This window comes from Ceratosolen solmsi, unplaced genomic scaffold, assembly GCF_000503995.2.
Source record: "Ceratosolen solmsi marchali unplaced genomic scaffold, CerSol_1.0 scaffold17, whole genome shotgun sequence".
NCBI lineage: Eukaryota > Metazoa > Arthropoda > Insecta > Hymenoptera > Agaonidae > Ceratosolen > Ceratosolen solmsi.
The window spans coordinates 123,984-142,864 of NW_011948445.1; the positions used below are offsets into that span (position 1 = coordinate 123,984).

The following is an 18,881-nucleotide window of genomic DNA, read 5'->3' on the forward strand; positions in this document are numbered from 1 at the left end:
AAGGACAATAGTGAGAAGGGGAGTCGAATAAATAATAGATAAAGGAAATGAAAAAATGTCGAGAGTGAAAGAGAAAAAATAGAAAGTCTCCATCCAAGGGTAGATGTTCTGAAATGTTCAACGCTCTTAATTTTTCACTTTTACTTATTTTTGGTTAAATAATTCTCTATTATATGAATGAAATGTTCTTAAGAAAGCAGATATTTGTAATAACTGTATTATACAATTACAATTATGTATAATCGTATTAAATAGAAAAGAAATAATAATTTACATATCTTTACTTTTTGATTAAATGTAATATTATAAATGGAATGTTTAAAATATGTTGACATTATGATTAAATACAAATATAAACATTTATTGTAACTAGTAATATCTAGTCCTGATATTTTAAAAATAATTACTATTTTTAATTTACCAATAGAATTTATTAATTAATTAAAAATGTAAAAGTTAACAATAAAAAAATTTGCTTAATATTTTTCTAAAAATTGTCATTAAAAGTATTTCAATTTTACAATAATTTTTTTTATTATCATTAATAATATTCATAAAATTAAAAATTTAATTTACATAATAAAATTAAAAATAATGATAAATTAAAAATGTATATTTTCACGTTTGAATAAACCATAGATTCAAATAAAATTGCCTTCAATCTTTTACTTTACTTCTTAACAAAATTCAAAAAAATTAATTATAATAATGATTAGCAGCATTAAATGTACGTATCATTATTTTATAAATGAATTCATCCTAAGTTATCAAAAATATTATTTATAAAAATATCAGAGGTGATAATAAAAAAGCCTATTCTTTGAATGGCAGTTTAAAATCATTTTTATGAGAAACAAAATTTAAAAACTATTAAATATATTTTCAATTAGTAGAAAAAGAGAAAAGCTATAATCAGTAAAGGCATATTATAATGCTATAGCGTGTTACAGAGAAAATTCTCCGTGATGCGTTGTCAGCAATCACGCAACTCTACTAAACTTGACTAACTCTGTTTAATAAAATACCAATTCGAATTCATACAAGATTATTACATTTATAATATCATTTATAATTCTTCAATTGCTTTCACGTGTAAATGCATTTATAAGAATAATAATGATTATATTTATGTTTTTTAGCTTATTATTATTTTTGTTCGTACATTTTGTAAAATAGTGTGCTTAATGATTAAGAATCGTTCGAAACTTTTTTTCGTGATATTATATAACTTAATTATTATATAAAATATTAATATACAGAAATATTTATAAACAACATACTTTTTGAATAGATGTAGAAATGCATACATATATAAAAATTATTCGTTATTTATTTATTATATTAATATAGAATATTCTTATTAAATTGCATTCATTTTACTTTTTTATATTTTTTAAATATATTATATAATATTGAGACAATCTTTTAATATAAATATTGTGTATTATAAAGTTCAAATACAAAAAATCAATATTAAAAATTAATATAAGAATTTTAGGAAATTAAAAATTTTAAATGATTTTTTATCATAAAAAATTTTGTATGAATTATTATTGTATTACAACTATGCAAAGAATGAAAGATAGCTAGTACATTTCAATTACAATTATTTAAATTTATATTATATTTATAAATGAGATATATTAATGAAGTGAGATGCATAGAATGACATAAAAAATAAACTACTATTTGATTAAAAATAAGTCACACAATGTACTCCAAATAAAACTGAAAAATGAGTTCAAAAAGAATTTTACCGCATATTTAAAATTTTCAAGAGAATTAAAAATAAATATATAGCAAAATTAAGCTAAGTTATATTGACAATGGGAATAATTGTAATGCTCTGGCTGTAGTATTTGTAACATACAAAATTTCATGCGCACATACCAAAGAATAAATGAAAAATTGTAACTAAACGGTGACGAAGTAGGAATAGGTAATCGAAAAACCCTTATAGTACCATAAAATGTTATGTCTGACGAAAATAGGAAGAAAGATAGTATTGAAAAAGTAGAAGACCATACAAATATAGAGACAGTGTCAGTCATGGTGAGGGAAGTCGAGACGAAAGGATATTCTCGAGGTCCGTCTGTATCGATCGCGGGCGTATGCGGTAGATTGACACGTGTCATGGCCGCCTCGCTCGGAAAAGAGCTAGAACTCAGAAACATAGCGAGGGGCAGACAGAGTGAGAGCTCGTTCTTCGCATTCGCGAAGGGGAGTTGTGAGAGAACAGAACCGATGGTGGGATGCTGGAGGAGAAGAGGACATTAAGGTGCGTAATAGCCAGCGGGTCGAGCGCGCACACCGTGGCATCATCGATTAGACAGAGCACTCCTTCTCCTTCTCTCATAAGAGAATATACACCGATTCCCTTTGCCCCTGCCACCAACGGTGCTTTCTGCCCCTCACTGCTTCCTTTACTAAGGGTCCTATACCCGTCACTGAATTTCGCACAGCATAGTGAAAGAAAGAGAAGCAAGCAATATACGTGCTCTACATACACACGACCACGTTTATGCTTTAGCTCTTGTCCTCGGATGTACTATATGTAGCAGACTTCTGTCCACCCGTGTACTCGCTAGTCTTTCTTGATTTGAAAGTGACTAGACAGTAGGTATGTATGCAGGTGGTTTTTGCTAGTTCAGAGATGTGCAACTTCCTCGTTTTTTTTTGCCGCATTGCCTAATATAGTTATAAATATTAATAGCTCGGCTTAATAAATTCCGTACTTCCCCTCCTACAGCCATTTCAGATTTTCATTTTCTCAATTTGCATAGATAGGCTGGACATTCTAATAATTTTTTTAACGTTATACACCGGATTCACCATTCCATGTATTCTGTATCTGATTTGACCCTTTATCGTTTCAGTAGGATTCTATAACGGCAACATGATGACTAATTTTAAAAGTGACGACTATTTCAAGGCATATGATATATATATGTAGATAAAGAATGAATGAATATATGAATGGGGTGAATAGATGAACGAATGAATATATGAATGAATGGATGGATGGATGGATGGACGGATAGATGAATTAATAAATGGATATATAGATAGATATATAAAATTAAATTGAAAGAGACAAAGAGCAAAATGAAAGACTAATATTCATTGACACACATGTTTCTTTCTATTCGCGCTTCAAAATAAAAATTGCATATTTGTATATTCTTATAGTATTAATTTCTTTCTTAAGCTAATTCACCATCTTTTACGACATTTAATTATTTCCAGCTACATTTTTTAAAAGATCTCTACTCTATTTTATTTTTTATGTCAATTCTTAATTATATTTGTTAAATAGCAGAGAATAAAATGGAAAATATTATCAACTTACAATTGGGAGTATCATAGCTCATGTGCGTTTCAAATTTATTGCAACTATAAATAACTTTATTAATTTTATGCTTACTTTAATTGATATTTTATGACTAATTTTAATATAATTTTCTAAAGAAAAAGAAAACAATTTATTTTTATTTACCTAAACGTAAAAATACAAATGCAACAGAACTTTTATATATTTTATAAAACAATCGTCATTATGTATAACAGAGTAAATAATAATTGAAATGCCAAAGATTATTAAATTATCTTTTATTTTTGTTCTGTTAAGATACTGTTAAGATAAAAATAGTATGATATTAAAGCATATTCTAAAACACAATTTTAAATCAGTGAATCCAACCTCAAACATTTAAATAAATACTTTTCGATTTATAAATATTATTAATAAAGTATTTATATTTTTTTTCTACGATATTAGGTGAACTAGTAAAGAATTAAGAAATTTTAAGTATATTTATATGATTTATCAAATATTATAAAAATTGATTTTATTTTTATCTAAATACAGTTAAAATAACAATATCATCATAAATAAAGCTGCAATCACGTGTCAAAGTGAATAAATTTGCAATGCTCATAATGTAGAAAAAATTGTATATAATAAAATTAAAATTATATGCAGTAATTAGTTGTTCAGGTTTTGACTCAGTTTTTTTTTATTCAAAACAAATTATAAATAAGTGTCAATTGGATGAAAAAGTCTAGGATTCATGTGCAAAGAGGATGATCCATTACAAATTCCACTAGAAATAAGAAGTGAAGATGTATTCTTGAAAAGAGTCAAATCTCAAGACAGCTATTCTCGCCATTTGAATAACATTGTGAAAGTTCTTTTTTTTTATCACACCTTTTTTTTATCATTTGATATTAAGAGAAAATTTCACGCGTACTCAACACTGAATAATAGTAACATTAATGTGTATACCTTTTTCTATCCTATATTGAATACAATATGTCAAAAGATTCTTTTTTTTACAAATTTAAAAGTTATAAATTTGATTTTATATTTTAATTCTGTTATACCTTCATACTTAAACAATATAAATAGTGCGTATAAATTCATAATTGCTGAAGCTTACATGTATAAAAATTATTGAAATATAGTTATAATACATAATAAATTTCATATTAACAAGTTATTTTAATGTAAATAAAAATATAAGTAATTAACTTCCATTTTGATAAATAATATAATAAATTTATAATATTGTAATAAATATTATTAAATCCTTTTTTATTAAAAGCAAAAACATACCTGTAATAAACTTGCATCATCAATCAACGTAACATGTGATTTAATACTGATCTTTAAAATATTATAATCGATATAATTCAAATACCAATTATTTATAAATAATTACAAAGCAACTTATTTCTTGAAATATTATTCTTCGGTTTTATTTTTCATTAAAATGTATTAATTATGAAAATATTTTATTTATAATTAGTAATATATATTCTATATCACTCTAATTTTATAAATATAAATTTAAAATTTTTTTTGCAAATATATGAAAATACTTGAAAATTAAAATTTTTTCTAAATATTCATGTCGAATTAAAAAGAATCAGTCTTTATCAAAAATTGATATTTAAAAAAACTTTGTAAATTTACCATTATATAGTTACGATTACAAAAGTATATATACATTTAGTTTTAGATAATATATAATATTAAAAAATTATTTGCTCGTTGTTATCAAGTACACAAATCGCACCAGGAACATTAAAATTATAAAATTATAAAGAATAGAATTAATTTATAGTAATTTAAGAATTATATGTAAGACATTCAGCTCAGAATATTTGATTAAATATACATCAAAGGATTCTTATTTATAAAAATATAAAAAAAATTCAAATTATAAAATTTTTAATATTGGTTAATTTTCATGAACTTTAATGTGTATTTATCATTTTTCAATATCATAAAAATTCCTAAAATAAATTAATCTATCTTTAATAATGATACATATATATAAATATAAAAGTAAATACTTATAAATATCAAAAATTAAAATTAAATCTATAAAAATAAATATAATTTTAATGTCAAAAATGAAATTGAAATATGTTTTAAGTACTTTAAATTTATGTAAGTGCACAATTTTTTATCTTGCTTAGATTTAAGTAAAATAGTACATATAAAAAATTTATATTATATACAAGAAAAAATTGATAATAATAATTATGTATCAAGAATATTTTTCGCGATATCAATAGATTTCAAACACAATAATTTTAGATAATGTAATTAAAAAATTCACAACTTTAAATTTTTTCAATCTATTATATTTATATAGTACTGAACTTATGAATAATTGAAAATGTTTTGTAAAAAAAAGTTCATGACAATATTTTTTGTTATTAAAAAATGATTTTAGGTATCTTTTATTAGATAATATTTTGACGAATAATATATATGAAACATTCAGTAAATTTTCAAGTTAGCATTTATGTCAAATGCAAATATCTAAGTTTGTACACTATATATGAAAATTTGTGATTTTGAAGTCATAATTTTGTTTTTAATTATTAAATATAGAAGGTATTTATATATTTAGATGGAGATTAAATATTTTATTAACTTAATTACAAAAGGTTATTATAAAAAAGAATATAACTCAAAATACATACAAAATTGAAATACACCTTGTAAACATTTTTAAAAAGGGAAAGGTTTCGTGTACAATAACCTTAGTAATCTGAAACAGCTCCCTTAATATTTACCTGAAGAAGGTGGAATAAAGCAAAGATACGAATAAATGCTTAGCTACATAGACATTCAGAAAAACGAAAAATGAACCAAATGAGGAATAAAAGAATGACGATAACACACCTGTGAATGAAAAGAAGAAAAGAAGAAACGGAACCAGGAGAAAAGCCAATATCTTACCCTTGTGCAGTTTTAGGACCAGAAGTGAGCTAGATATAGCTTGGAAAGACATGCGGAATCGAGGGGAGAAGATATGGAAGCCTCAGGAGAGGGAAACTTTGAAGGTGGCGGTAGCGGCGACGCCCGAAGAAAGAGAAGAGACGAGGTGTCGTCGTCCGAATAACGGCCAAGCGGCATCGACCGATCTTTGCTGCTGCTGCTGCTGCTGCTGCTGCTGAGTCGAGCATCGCGCAACCCCATGGAAGACTGTCATTCTCTTTATCTCTCTCCTTTGCCCTCTCGGGTCTACACACGAAGCGTCAACTTGTTTCCTTTCTATTCCACGCATATTGAGTTCAATTGGGCCACTACACTTGAGCCCGCCATTCGACAATCTTTCTCCATTTTCGCTCTTCTGTGCTTCTTGCTACTCTCTGCTTCTCTCGATACTTCTCTCTTCTATGTTCAAAGTCTCTGTCTCTATAGTGTCCGGTATGTGAAAAGTCTTCTCTAGCACACACAATCTTCAATCGCAAATACAATGGTCCTTAGCGTTTGCTCCAATCGTTCCCTATGGATCATGTATGTTCTGTACTCCTCCCATTCATACTGCCTTTCTTTTGTATTTATCTTTTGTTATTCTTATGTTTGTACACTATCAAGCTCTTCGGTCTCTGTTTCTCTTGTCTCTATGTCTATCTCTTTTATAGCGCGCCTGTGCATAATATATGTGTAGTTTGTGGTGGAGTCGATATGATGAGAATGAGAAAGAGAGAGCGAGAGAGAGAAACAGAGAAAACAGGCAAACAGGCAGACAGATAGATAGACAAAGAGAGACAGAGAAATCAAGTAGTAAATGGGAGATGGAGCTTCCAGTCACTTTAGCGCGAGCACTTAAAACCAAGACGAGATAGAGACTGCCTTTAATTTCGAGAGATAAGAGGATCACAGCACGCTACACCTGCACTGTTTGAATATTATACCAGCAAGCAAACGCGCTCGAACAATTGCTGAGATTATTGTTAAAATACGAGACTGGCGTTTCTACGTGGCTAATGCTATATGTATGCCGAAATTGAGTTTCTCATCTCTCTTCACTTCTGTTTCTTTGGATTCCCTCGTACCTCTCATTTTTCCTCGCTGACTCTCTCTTCCCCTCTAATTTTTTCATTAAATTTTCTTTACCATAATTTAAAATAGTCACTTTATTATATTTTTCCATGACTAATGTTGTCTATTTTTATTTTTTTTATCTATTTTTAGCGTCCGAATTTTTCATATAATACATATATAATGTTAATAGATGAAAAGGACATTGTATTGTTTTTATAATTTTTGGGAATGTAATTTTTTTCAAATTAATTTCTCAAATTCTTACTTATTTTGAATTATTGAATTATTGAGTTATAATTTCTAAGAATTTACATGAAATATGTATATAATAGAGTATATAAATTTAATTTTGAAAAAAAATATCTTCATTACAGTTTTCAATAGTTATTAAGTAGAATAAATTTATTTTGAACATTTTTAAAGTAATTTTTTAAGTAATATTATGTTTTAAGTAATTATTTTTCAAATTCATTGAATTATAAATTAATTGCTTGAATCCAACTTGAATATAATTTCTGAACAAATTTATCTAAATATAATACTTAATCATTTTCATTTTTTATTAAAAATCTCATTATTACGTTATTTTAATATAATTATATAAATGTAAGTTTATATTTTTTATATTTTTATTATTTGTCTTTGATGATCATTTATTAAATACTTCAATTAGAGAAATAAAAATTAAAATATTTTTTATTTAATTTGGTAAAATTTAAAATTAAAATTTAAAATAAACTAAAAATTTAAAATTTAAACTTAAAATTTACTAATTTATTGTCTAATAGAATACAAATTATTAATTAAAGTATTATAATAAATTGAATCATTTTTGAAATTTATAATGAATTACTTTAATTTATTTAAAAATAATTCTTACAGTGTATGAGCAATATACTTTAATATAATAAGAAATTAATAACAAATGGACATTATTATAATAAAATTATAATGAAGTATATAATTTCATAAATGTGTTATTTTTATATTTGGATATTTTTATTTATCTATAGTTTCTTTGACTTTAAAATACATTTAAGTTACACATTTTAATTCATTTTTTAAATCTATAACTTGATTATATGATTCGGATTTATTATGGTACAACTGAATATCTAAAATAAAGTAGCTGAATTGTTTTTGTATTGATTAAACTACATTAATTGCGCTGGTGGAACTAACACTAATTTCTATTAACATCGAAGGACAACTTCAGATAATAGTTTAGTTTAAGTATATAAATCTAAAATATTTATATCATAATGCATATAATGTTTGATCCTGACAAAAAATCGAAACAAGCACAATTAAGATTATTAAAAATTAGATAATACTTTTTCTTTTTAACGTTTCAGTTATTCGTATATATACAATATATAGAGTAAATGTTTAATATTAAAAACAGATACATCATTAGTAAATATCCTCGTAAATAGCTTCAGTATCCAAAAGCTTCTTTTTCCTTTTCAGTCACTAAATCGCTTTCTCATTCTTTATTTTTCTATCATTCTCCCTCATTTTTCTTAAATTAGTTATGTTTGCATGGCGCTACAAAATTTATATCGTTTTTGATGTTTTTCTTCTCGTTTTGGCTCGAATCGCAAAGTATACTCGAGTGAAAATACGAGCGTGTACGTACGTCGGGTGTTGTCGTTGCTGCTTTCATCCTCTAATTGAATTCGTGTGTTCATTGGCGGAGGCCGTCGATACACTTCGAAGAAGACACGATGATGGTCACTTTTGCCGTCTTAACTTTCTCGCTCCGTTATCAAATGTATTTTTACGCGTTTGGAGTAAAATCACTGCACACATGAAAATGTTTTGTTTGTAATTAGCTGCTTACGTTGGTGAGCAGGTAAGAAATATGCAGTTTTGTATATGCACGAAACGTTGATCAGTTGTGAAATACATTAATTTACAACTCATTCCGCCTTATGGATTCTTATACAATTAATATTCACTAATTCTTTTGAAGTTATTAAGGACCTGTTCTTTTATAATTCAACCAATACTTTCTTTACATAAAATGTATAAGTCAGAATGATTATTTTCAACATATATTTTTCATGTGAACATATTTTAGATTATTTTATATTCAATTTCATAAATTTAAATGGGAAACCTTTTTCATTCCATACAATAATTTTAATTAAAATGGTAATATAATGATTACTATATGTATAAATAGTGGTATTAACTCTAGTTAAAATATATATATAAATGAAAGTTATTATCAAAATAATAATGATCTCAAAAAATAAAATTTTTTTAAAAATAAAATGAGATATATTAACAATTTTATTATAATTTTACGTAGCAGAATACAAGTACTATGAATTTATTCACTTAATAATCTTTAATATTAAAACGTAGTCAAACACTATATATTTGCGATAAATTCTAAATAGCTTATTCCTTTAATTTTTATAAATAAAAGAAAATAATTATATATAAAATATTAAAAATTTTGTTTGTCAATGGGTAATTCAATTTGATTATATAAACTGTAAAATTTATAAAATTTAATATACTAACTAAAAAAAATATAAGAAGATATAAGAAAAATATAAGAAAAATATAAAAATATAAAAATAAAAATATTTAAAAAAAAATATTAAAAAAAAAATATATAAGAAAAATATATGAATCTGTACATGTGTGTGGATATGTGTGGTGAGAGAGAGAGAGAGAGAGAGAGTAAAAGGGGAAAGTACGAAGATAACGATAAAAAGGCTGCGAAAAGAAAAGTTATTATAATGGAAAAAATAGAAATAATTTGTTGATATTTTCTGATATTTGATATTGACACGAAATTTTAATTCGGAATTTACTTCATTACGAAATAAATGTGACCTATTTAAAAAGTATAGTTTAAAAGCTTATTATACACTTATTCTATCTTATATATGCTTCTTTATTTGCAAAATAATTTCAAATATAAAATATATGCCAATAATAAATAATAAGTTCATAATTAATCTTTTTATTTCATAAAAGAAATTACAATTGATAATATAATCTCTTTATTATTCAATACAGAAATTTGTAGCAATTAAATTAACAATATAGATGTCTGTAAAAATTGCTTAACATTTGTTTAATCTATGATTAAAATTTATTGTTTAAATATTTGAATACTCTTATTTTTACATATATTTCAATTAGTATTATATTATATTTCTCTATTTTAAAATACAAATATTACTATAATAATTTATGTTTATTTTTCTGTTTTTATTCTTGCTTAAAAGCTTATTTTTATTCTTGTTATATAAAAATAAACATAAAAATGATAATGTATTAAATTTGAAATAGAATTTATTCATAAAATAATGTAAATTTAATTGAAGGTAAATGACTTTTTATTAACATATAATTTAAATTTTTTTATATTTCACATTATATTTAAAAGAAGTTGCATTTTAAAATAGAGACTGTTCATTTATGCAAAAATATCTTGTAAAAGAAATTTTATTTGAAATTTGTATATTTTTATATTTTTTCTAATTTCTATCTATTATCACAATATTGAAGAAATTATTAATTAATATTTTAAAGATTAATTATTTTTTATTTTATTAGCAACTCTAGATGGAAAACTACGAAGATGACGAAGACACACACTTTTGTAACAAATGTCACTCGAACGTCAATGGTTTAGAAAACTACGTGCAACATCGACAATCTGGATGTCAAACTATTAAGAATAATAAGAATAGAGTTTATCACTCTCCAGTATCAACTACTAGTATATCATATCCAGAGATTCTCAATGCTGATGCATTTTTCAGCTCCCTTGAATTACAAAGTAGTGCCAAATGTCATCCACGTAGAGCTAATGATCTATTATATGGTCGTATTAAAAAATCTAGTCGTTCTGAGGAACATAAAAAGAAAAAACGAAAAAATAAAAATCTAGAAGATAAAGATGAGAGTAAAGAAAAACTAGTAAACTTACTAACAGTTGTTACTGACCTAGATGATCTTGGCATACCCTCGCTAGTGGGCTTTCCCGAGATTGTTGCAAGTACATCTTCCTCTGTAAGCAAGCCCAGTATTTCTAATGTCTTGATATCCAGCAAAGAAGATACCCGTAGCAGTGCTAATTCAAAAACTGAATATCCAGTCTATTTTAATAAACATGAAACAATTATTACCAATCAGAAACGTAACCAAGTTGAGACTAATAAAATAAACCAACATCAACATCATTCAGTCTGGTTAGAGGATACGATACTTACTGATCTCGTAGCTAACAATGAAAATGAAAACAAGGATGATTTAGATGAGGGACATATGAACAGATATGCCGAATATGACTACCATCAGGATGATGGTTTAGATGATGATAGTTTAAATATGGATATGGTTGAAGAGGATTTGTACATGGATTCTGAAGATACTGAAAATCATGATACTCACTATCCGCCACAGAATCATACTGGAGGAAAATGGAAACCAATGGGTATTGTGCATGAGGAAATAATAAACGAAGATGATGCAGAAATAGATGAGCGTGAACATTATGATCGAGAACATCCACCTCCAAACCATACAGGCGGAAAGTGGAAACCAAATGAAATTAATCCTCAGGTCTTTACTTATTCTTTTATACTTGTTTATTTACATCTATAATAAATGTATATTATAATTACTCACACATAATTCGTTAATTTAATTGATTTATGTATTGAAATTTATTTTTTACTATTGCCTATAAATATAATTCTTGTTAATCTTGTTGTATTAATAACATGTGTATATAAAATATAAATTCATTTTTAAATAAAGTAAAAATTTTATTCTGTTCATACATAATTACTAAAAAGTAAAAAGTACCAAATATTTATTATTCAATAATCTAATAAAATCATTTATTAAAAAACATAATCGATTAGGAAAAATAAAATATTATTTTTTTTATATAATCTTTATAACTTGTTTATAAAAATCATAGAATTTGATATTAGTTAAAAATTTATATATTAAAAATTTTATTTTACTTAATATTATGTAAGCCCTTTATATGAAATAATAGTTTTTATAAAAATTTGTTTCATACCTGTTATTTACTTTAATATTATTTTTCTTTATAAATAAATATTAATGAACCTGAATTTTAAAACAATTATTTCAAATTCTTAATATATAAGAATATGGTTTCAGCTAGTTTGAAAAAAATTTGGAGATATCATTTCAATTTAAAGTTAATATGTAAAATTTTTTAATCAATTATATTTGTAACTGACACACATATTTTAAAAAATTTCAGTCTATATTCAAATATTGATATTGGAATAAAAGCAATAAAAAATAAAATTTTCATGAAAATAACAAAATTATTTGTGGTGACCCAGAAATGTAACGAATTCGATAGTAAAAACGTTCTGAGTCTACCGCCGCCAAATCACACGCGCGGCAAATGGGTTCCAGGAGCACGAACCGATATCAACAAGGGATATTGGTGCAGTCCATGTGGTCGGAAGTTAGCGTCCCAGTTAGTTTACAATCGCCACCTGCTGTCTGGTCTGCACGCCAGAAGAAGCATTCAAGAAATCAATGGTGCCGTACAAATGCCGAGAGGCTCCACACCATATATGCATCGGAAGAATCTCAGTCAACGTCAAAAAATCGTAATTTCAGTAAATGATACCTTTGTATTTCTTAATATAAAACTGAATTTATCTAAATTTATATAAAATGTTAAAAATTTATAAATTAAAATATTCTATAATAATAAAGATATAAATAAATAAAATAAAATAATATTTATAATTATAACATGAATCAAAATAAAAAATTTTTTTCCGTGCATATTAATAAATAATTATTTTGAATACTACATATTAAACATTGTTTAATATTGAAAATAAATATTTTATATTAATGAATCCTGCAAGCATTATGAAACAGATTTTATAGCTATTTTATATCATATTTTTTAACATTTAGTCAAATGCACTCCAAATCTCTTAATCTCATAAATTTGATATGTCGAAACATGTATAAAATTAAAAATACGTCTGTTTTATAGGTTTATTTATTTATTATTAAGCAATTTTCTTTCTTAATTAATATTTTTAATAGTCATAATATTCTTCTCAATATTTTTGTTATTGATAAACAAAAATCTTTTTTGCGTTTGCTTTAAAAATTCAAATCCAACAAAATGAAAAACGAGTATAAACTCCAACATTATACGTAGCATAAAATCAAATAATTGAGTTGTTTGGAAACTGAAACGGATAGAAAAAGTAAAAATGTTTAAAGTTTCAGTTAATTTTCAAATGATTATATAATAATGTAATATAAAATAATTTTTTAGATTATAATATATTATATTGTATAAAAAATCATATGATAAAGAATTAGATTTTATTGATTTATTTTTTGATTGACTACAGTTAAACTAAGTATTTTAGTAATTATGAACTGAAATTAAATTAGCTGGGTAATATTTATACATGTAGATGTTTAAAAAGAATTTTCCATAAAAAAATTTATTTTAAATATTGAATATTTGGATTTTTACATAGCTATGATTATTATTTTCTAATCTTTTAAAATATTATAATTTATATAATGCAATAAAATAAATTACTTAATTATTAAAATTAATTTCCCCATATTTTATCTCGTACAATAAAAAAAAATAACTAATTTATTTATAATTTATGCATTGCCTCTGAATATATAATGACTTATAAATACAAATTCATCTCGAATTTTTAAAATATTACTAAAATAATAGAATTAGAACATAGTGTAATTTTATGAATTCTAAAATAAGAAAATTATTTTGATACGAAGCTTCTTATTACGTGCATTAAATAAAATTGATACTCAAAATTTAATTGATATTAATGTTTAAATTTGCATTATTTATTATATAATATAAGAGAACATAGATAATTATAAATATTAGGCGTTGAGAAATTGTATAAAAAAGGAAGATTTCATTAAAAGCAATAACATTAATATAAAAATAATATCTCATATGTAAAATAGTAAATAAGTTTAAAGAATGATTAATATAAATATTATAGTAAATATTTCTATTTCCAACAATCAAGAAGAGACATTGTATATGATTTGTATATTGTAAGGGACGCTAATCTAACCAAATTTAAAAGATGATATCTTAATTGTCTATTTATTATATTTAAAAGAATAATTTTGATTGAAAAAAAAACTTGAAGAACATAGAAACGGGAGTTGACAGTTGTTTTTCAATTATATCTTAACGATTAATATCCATTCAAGCAATCACAGGACTTAATCAAATAAAGTTACCCTTAACCGAAATTGTCTGTTCACAGAAACAAAGCAGCAATGTTAGCGGCGTGGCAAGCGAGTCAATGCCGGTGATGGGGGCGGCGTCCCACCATCAGATACAAAAGAAGAGGCTGCGAAGTCGCGAGAAGGAGGTCCTTTCGTGCGAAATGTGCCATGCTCGTGTGCGCAAGGCGCAGATGGGCAAGCACCTCCTCTCGTATTATCATTGTCGCGTCGCAGGTGCGAATCCGAGCAGCATGAAAGCACGCCGCTTCCTTTTGGAGAACATGGCGAACATCGTGCGCCAGTGTCCTTTTCAATGTGCCTCGTGTCGTTTTTATTGCAACACGGAGGATACTTTCTTAAGGCATTGGAGATCTGATGCACACAAAGGCACAATTTCAAAGGTAAGTTTTTCTATCCCTTACTATTCTTTCTTCGTTTTCCATTATTTCACTTCTTCTTTCTCCTTTTTACCAATTCATTCATTTCTTATACTAAATTTGGTTTTTATATTTGTATATGAAATATGAAATCAATTTTGCTTTTTTCTTATATTGTTATCTATATGCATTAATAATTTACACGATTTAATACAATGTTCTTTCCGTAATACAATTATATTTCATTTGTTCAAAAATTGTATACAAATTTTTGTTTTAAAAAATAATTTAAGAAATAAAAATTGATTATAATTTTTCCTATCAAACATAATTTAATCGCTTATAATCGAAAAAACTAATAATGCGAATAGAAAAAATCTTTAATTAATCATAATAATGTACATCGTTAATTTCTTTGATATTTTAATAAATAATTGCTTTTATATATAAACATAAAATAACTTTTTCTGAATTTCAGCACTTTATCAATAAAGTAATGCCTGTTATAACAATTCAATATTAATTTTGTTGCTTCGAATAATCTTTCTTTAAATAATCATTTGTATCAAGGATTATCAGAAATAATACTATTTATCATTATTTATGATTAAAACTTTTATACGATATTATTCATATTGAATGGTTTACAATAATGTATTCATATTTATTATTTACTGTTATGTATTTAATAGATTGCGGGAAGTTTCATATGTGTATTATGCAACTTCTGGTGCGATGATAATAAAAGCGTAGAGTCGCATATAACCAAGCAAGGGCATCAAAATGTTGTTTCAATGATAAATGGATCGGTACCAATAATCATACGTTGTCAGAGGATTCTTATGTGCTCAACCTGTTGTCGTCGATTTAGGTATTATTTCTCTACTTAATTTAATAATATGTCACATTTTTAGAATTTATCTAAATAGCAAATACTTTAACTTATTTCTTTGTAATTGTGTACATTATTAATTAGTCACTTAAACTAATACTTACAATCATTATAATAATTCTCTCTCTCTCTCTCTCTCTCTCTCTCTCTCTCTCTCTCTCTCTCTGTGTTCTTCAATAGACCTGTGAAGTTACTATAAAAAGAATATTATTATCGTTCAAAGTATGTACAATTTAAAATATTTATGAATGTAGCTTATATGCTGTAAAATATTTTTTTTAATAAACAAAAATATTCAATCTTGTTGAAATTTAAAAATTGAAAATATTAAATAATTTTGAATTTAATAAATAATAAATAAAACTGAAAATGAAAATATTTTACACTATATCTACGTTTACTATTCAACAATTTAAAAAAGACGTGATATCAATTCGTAAAAGGATATATTTTATTCTCTGTGTAAATCTTAATATACTAAATTAATTAATTGACATTGCTAAAATGAACAAAGATAACGAGGCATAACTAAGAAGTAGTCAGATGAATCGTAACCTAGATATTTCATTACCGAGGTACAACATACAGTTACGGTTTCACGCCAAGGACACTGGGCATGAGGTCGATCATTCCGCTTCAGATGAGTATCAGTGCAGATTAACTTGCAATGTCTGCGGGCAAGTCGTGCGTTCCTTGATCTCATTGCAGCGTCACCAACTTGCCTTACACAAGCCAGCAAAGGAAGGGGTTAATATTGCATCTCCTTACTTTTGTTCCTTCTGTTTACTCAAGTTCAGAACTGCACGTCAAGCAGTACTTCATCGGCGAACTTCTAGTCACAAGGAGACAGTTAAACGAAGAAAAGCAGGAGATGTGCCGAAGAGTTTTATACAATGCCCACACTGCAAGGAGACACATTCCGAGCTTGTCGAGCACAAATATCATTTGCTCTCTAAGCATCCCGAATTATGCCACAGGTTCGAATACTTGAATTATTTTTTATCTTTACTATTTAATTTTAATACAAAAAAGATCCTGATATTTATTTCAATGAGCGTTTATGACAAAGTAGTAACATCCAATTTTTATGTGGTATAATATAATGATTTTACTATATAATACTTGGATTTACTTCTATCTTAATATTTATAATAAGTTTAAAAATTAAATTAAAGTAAAAAATATGAATATAAAATACACTAAATAGCAGAAACATTAACTTTAATCATATATTTAATTTTTAAAATATTATTTTATATAATAAAGTATATATATCTGAGACTTTAATAACATAACTAAATATAGATTTTATTTTATTAGTACTTTATAAGATTTTTAAATAAATATATTTTCAAAACATTAAACTAATTATTTATTATTAAATGTAAAATTTAATATATTTTTATATATTTTATTATATATAAAAATATATTTTATATATTTTATTTTTATAATTTTTAAATAGAAATCATAACAATTTTTCAAATAAATTTTTCTAGTCTAATTACTCTTACTAATCTTACTATTATCACTAATGTACATTATATGAATGTATCTCAGGGAAAAATGTATATTATTACTCATAAAATGGAAATATACATCACACATTATTGCAAATATAGATTATCATAAGTATAAGAAACATGCAATTTCAGTTGAATTGTGTTAACATATCTCTTAATTATAATGTTTTTATAAATTGAAATATATATATTATTATATAAATATATGAAAGAAATTAGTAATAAAATAAGTACCATGTGCAGAACTATATTTTATTGAATGCTTTTACAACATGTTCATTGATTTTGTTAAAATTCACAATAAAATCTTGATCCTTAGATAATTGAAGTTATAAATAATTCGTACATGTTTTCTAACAGTCAATAATTAAACTTAGTAAAACTTTTAAAAATGTTATATATATAGTATGACAGTCAATACATGATATTTTAAATGAGTTCTAATATTAAATATTAATTAATAAAAATATAAATTAATACAAATAATTATAAGAAATATATAAAAAAATTCATGTACAAAATTAATTTTAGTGTAAACATATAATTTAATTTTGAATTAAAATTCAATATAATTTTAATACTTACATACAGATGTCTGAAGTGTGGAAAGCACTTTGCCCTTTCGCAAGATGTGACGAAGCATACACGAGAAAATCAATGTTCTCGTGACGAAAAAAGTCTTTATAAAAATTCAAATACTAATAATTGGAAATGTCCAATATGTCAATTCACGAGCGATTCTGAAGCTGAGTATTTGTTCCATAAAGCGCTTCACGAAGGATTAGTAAAGTGCGACTCCCTCGTTGTAGAATACGGTTCCACTTCAACGCACAAGTTTCGCTGTCCACTCTGTCAAAATGTTTTTAGCAAATCGACACTTCGCGATCATATAAGAAGACACACAGGTGAACGACCTTTTCGTTGTGATAAATGCATTGCCACTTTCATGCGAAGATCAGCTGCAAGAGTTCATCAAAAGGATTGCAATGGACAGACAACTACGATGAATTCGCGCATAGAGATCATTCAAGAGAGGAAGTACATTTGTAGCGAGTGCAGCAGTGCTTTTCATACCAAGTAAGTAGTTTTAATATTTTTTGATCGTAAATAAATACGATGAATATAAGTGATAGATATTGTATTGAAATTTATTGAACATTTACAGTCTGCATACTTAAAACCCGTTAGATTTAAATATATTACGAATATTCTAATTACATAAAAACATATTTGAATTCAACTTTTGATAAATTTTGAAACAAATAATGAAGAAAAAAATAATAATTACTTAATATAAATATAATATAAAAGTGTAAGTAATAGTAGCGTTGATAAGATATAAGTAAATTGTTTTATTTTAACCTTCTTATTTTTTTTATTGTTAAATTATATATTTCATAACTGATATGAATTTTTCTGTAAAATTTCTTCATTAACAAATGCACAAATCTTTCTTAATA

At 25.2% G+C, this 18,881-nt stretch overlaps 1 protein-coding gene across 1 annotated transcript in view; it reads left to right on the top strand.

The window, feature by feature from the left end:
- Positions 1 to 18,881, top strand: part of LOC105366081 (zinc finger protein 780B) — a 60,967-nt gene that overhangs the window by 11,472 nt on the left and 30,614 nt on the right. Inside the window, exons 2-7 of the mRNA XM_011504396.1 lie at positions 10,940 to 11,941; positions 12,706 to 13,005; positions 14,638 to 15,030; positions 15,699 to 15,877; positions 16,474 to 16,875; positions 18,013 to 18,498. Coding sequence (XP_011502698.1) covers positions 10,940 to 11,941; positions 12,706 to 13,005; positions 14,638 to 15,030; positions 15,699 to 15,877; positions 16,474 to 16,875; positions 18,013 to 18,498 — 2,762 coding nt within the window. The remainder of the gene's footprint in view (positions 1 to 10,939; positions 11,942 to 12,705; positions 13,006 to 14,637; positions 15,031 to 15,698; positions 15,878 to 16,473; positions 16,876 to 18,012; positions 18,499 to 18,881) is intronic.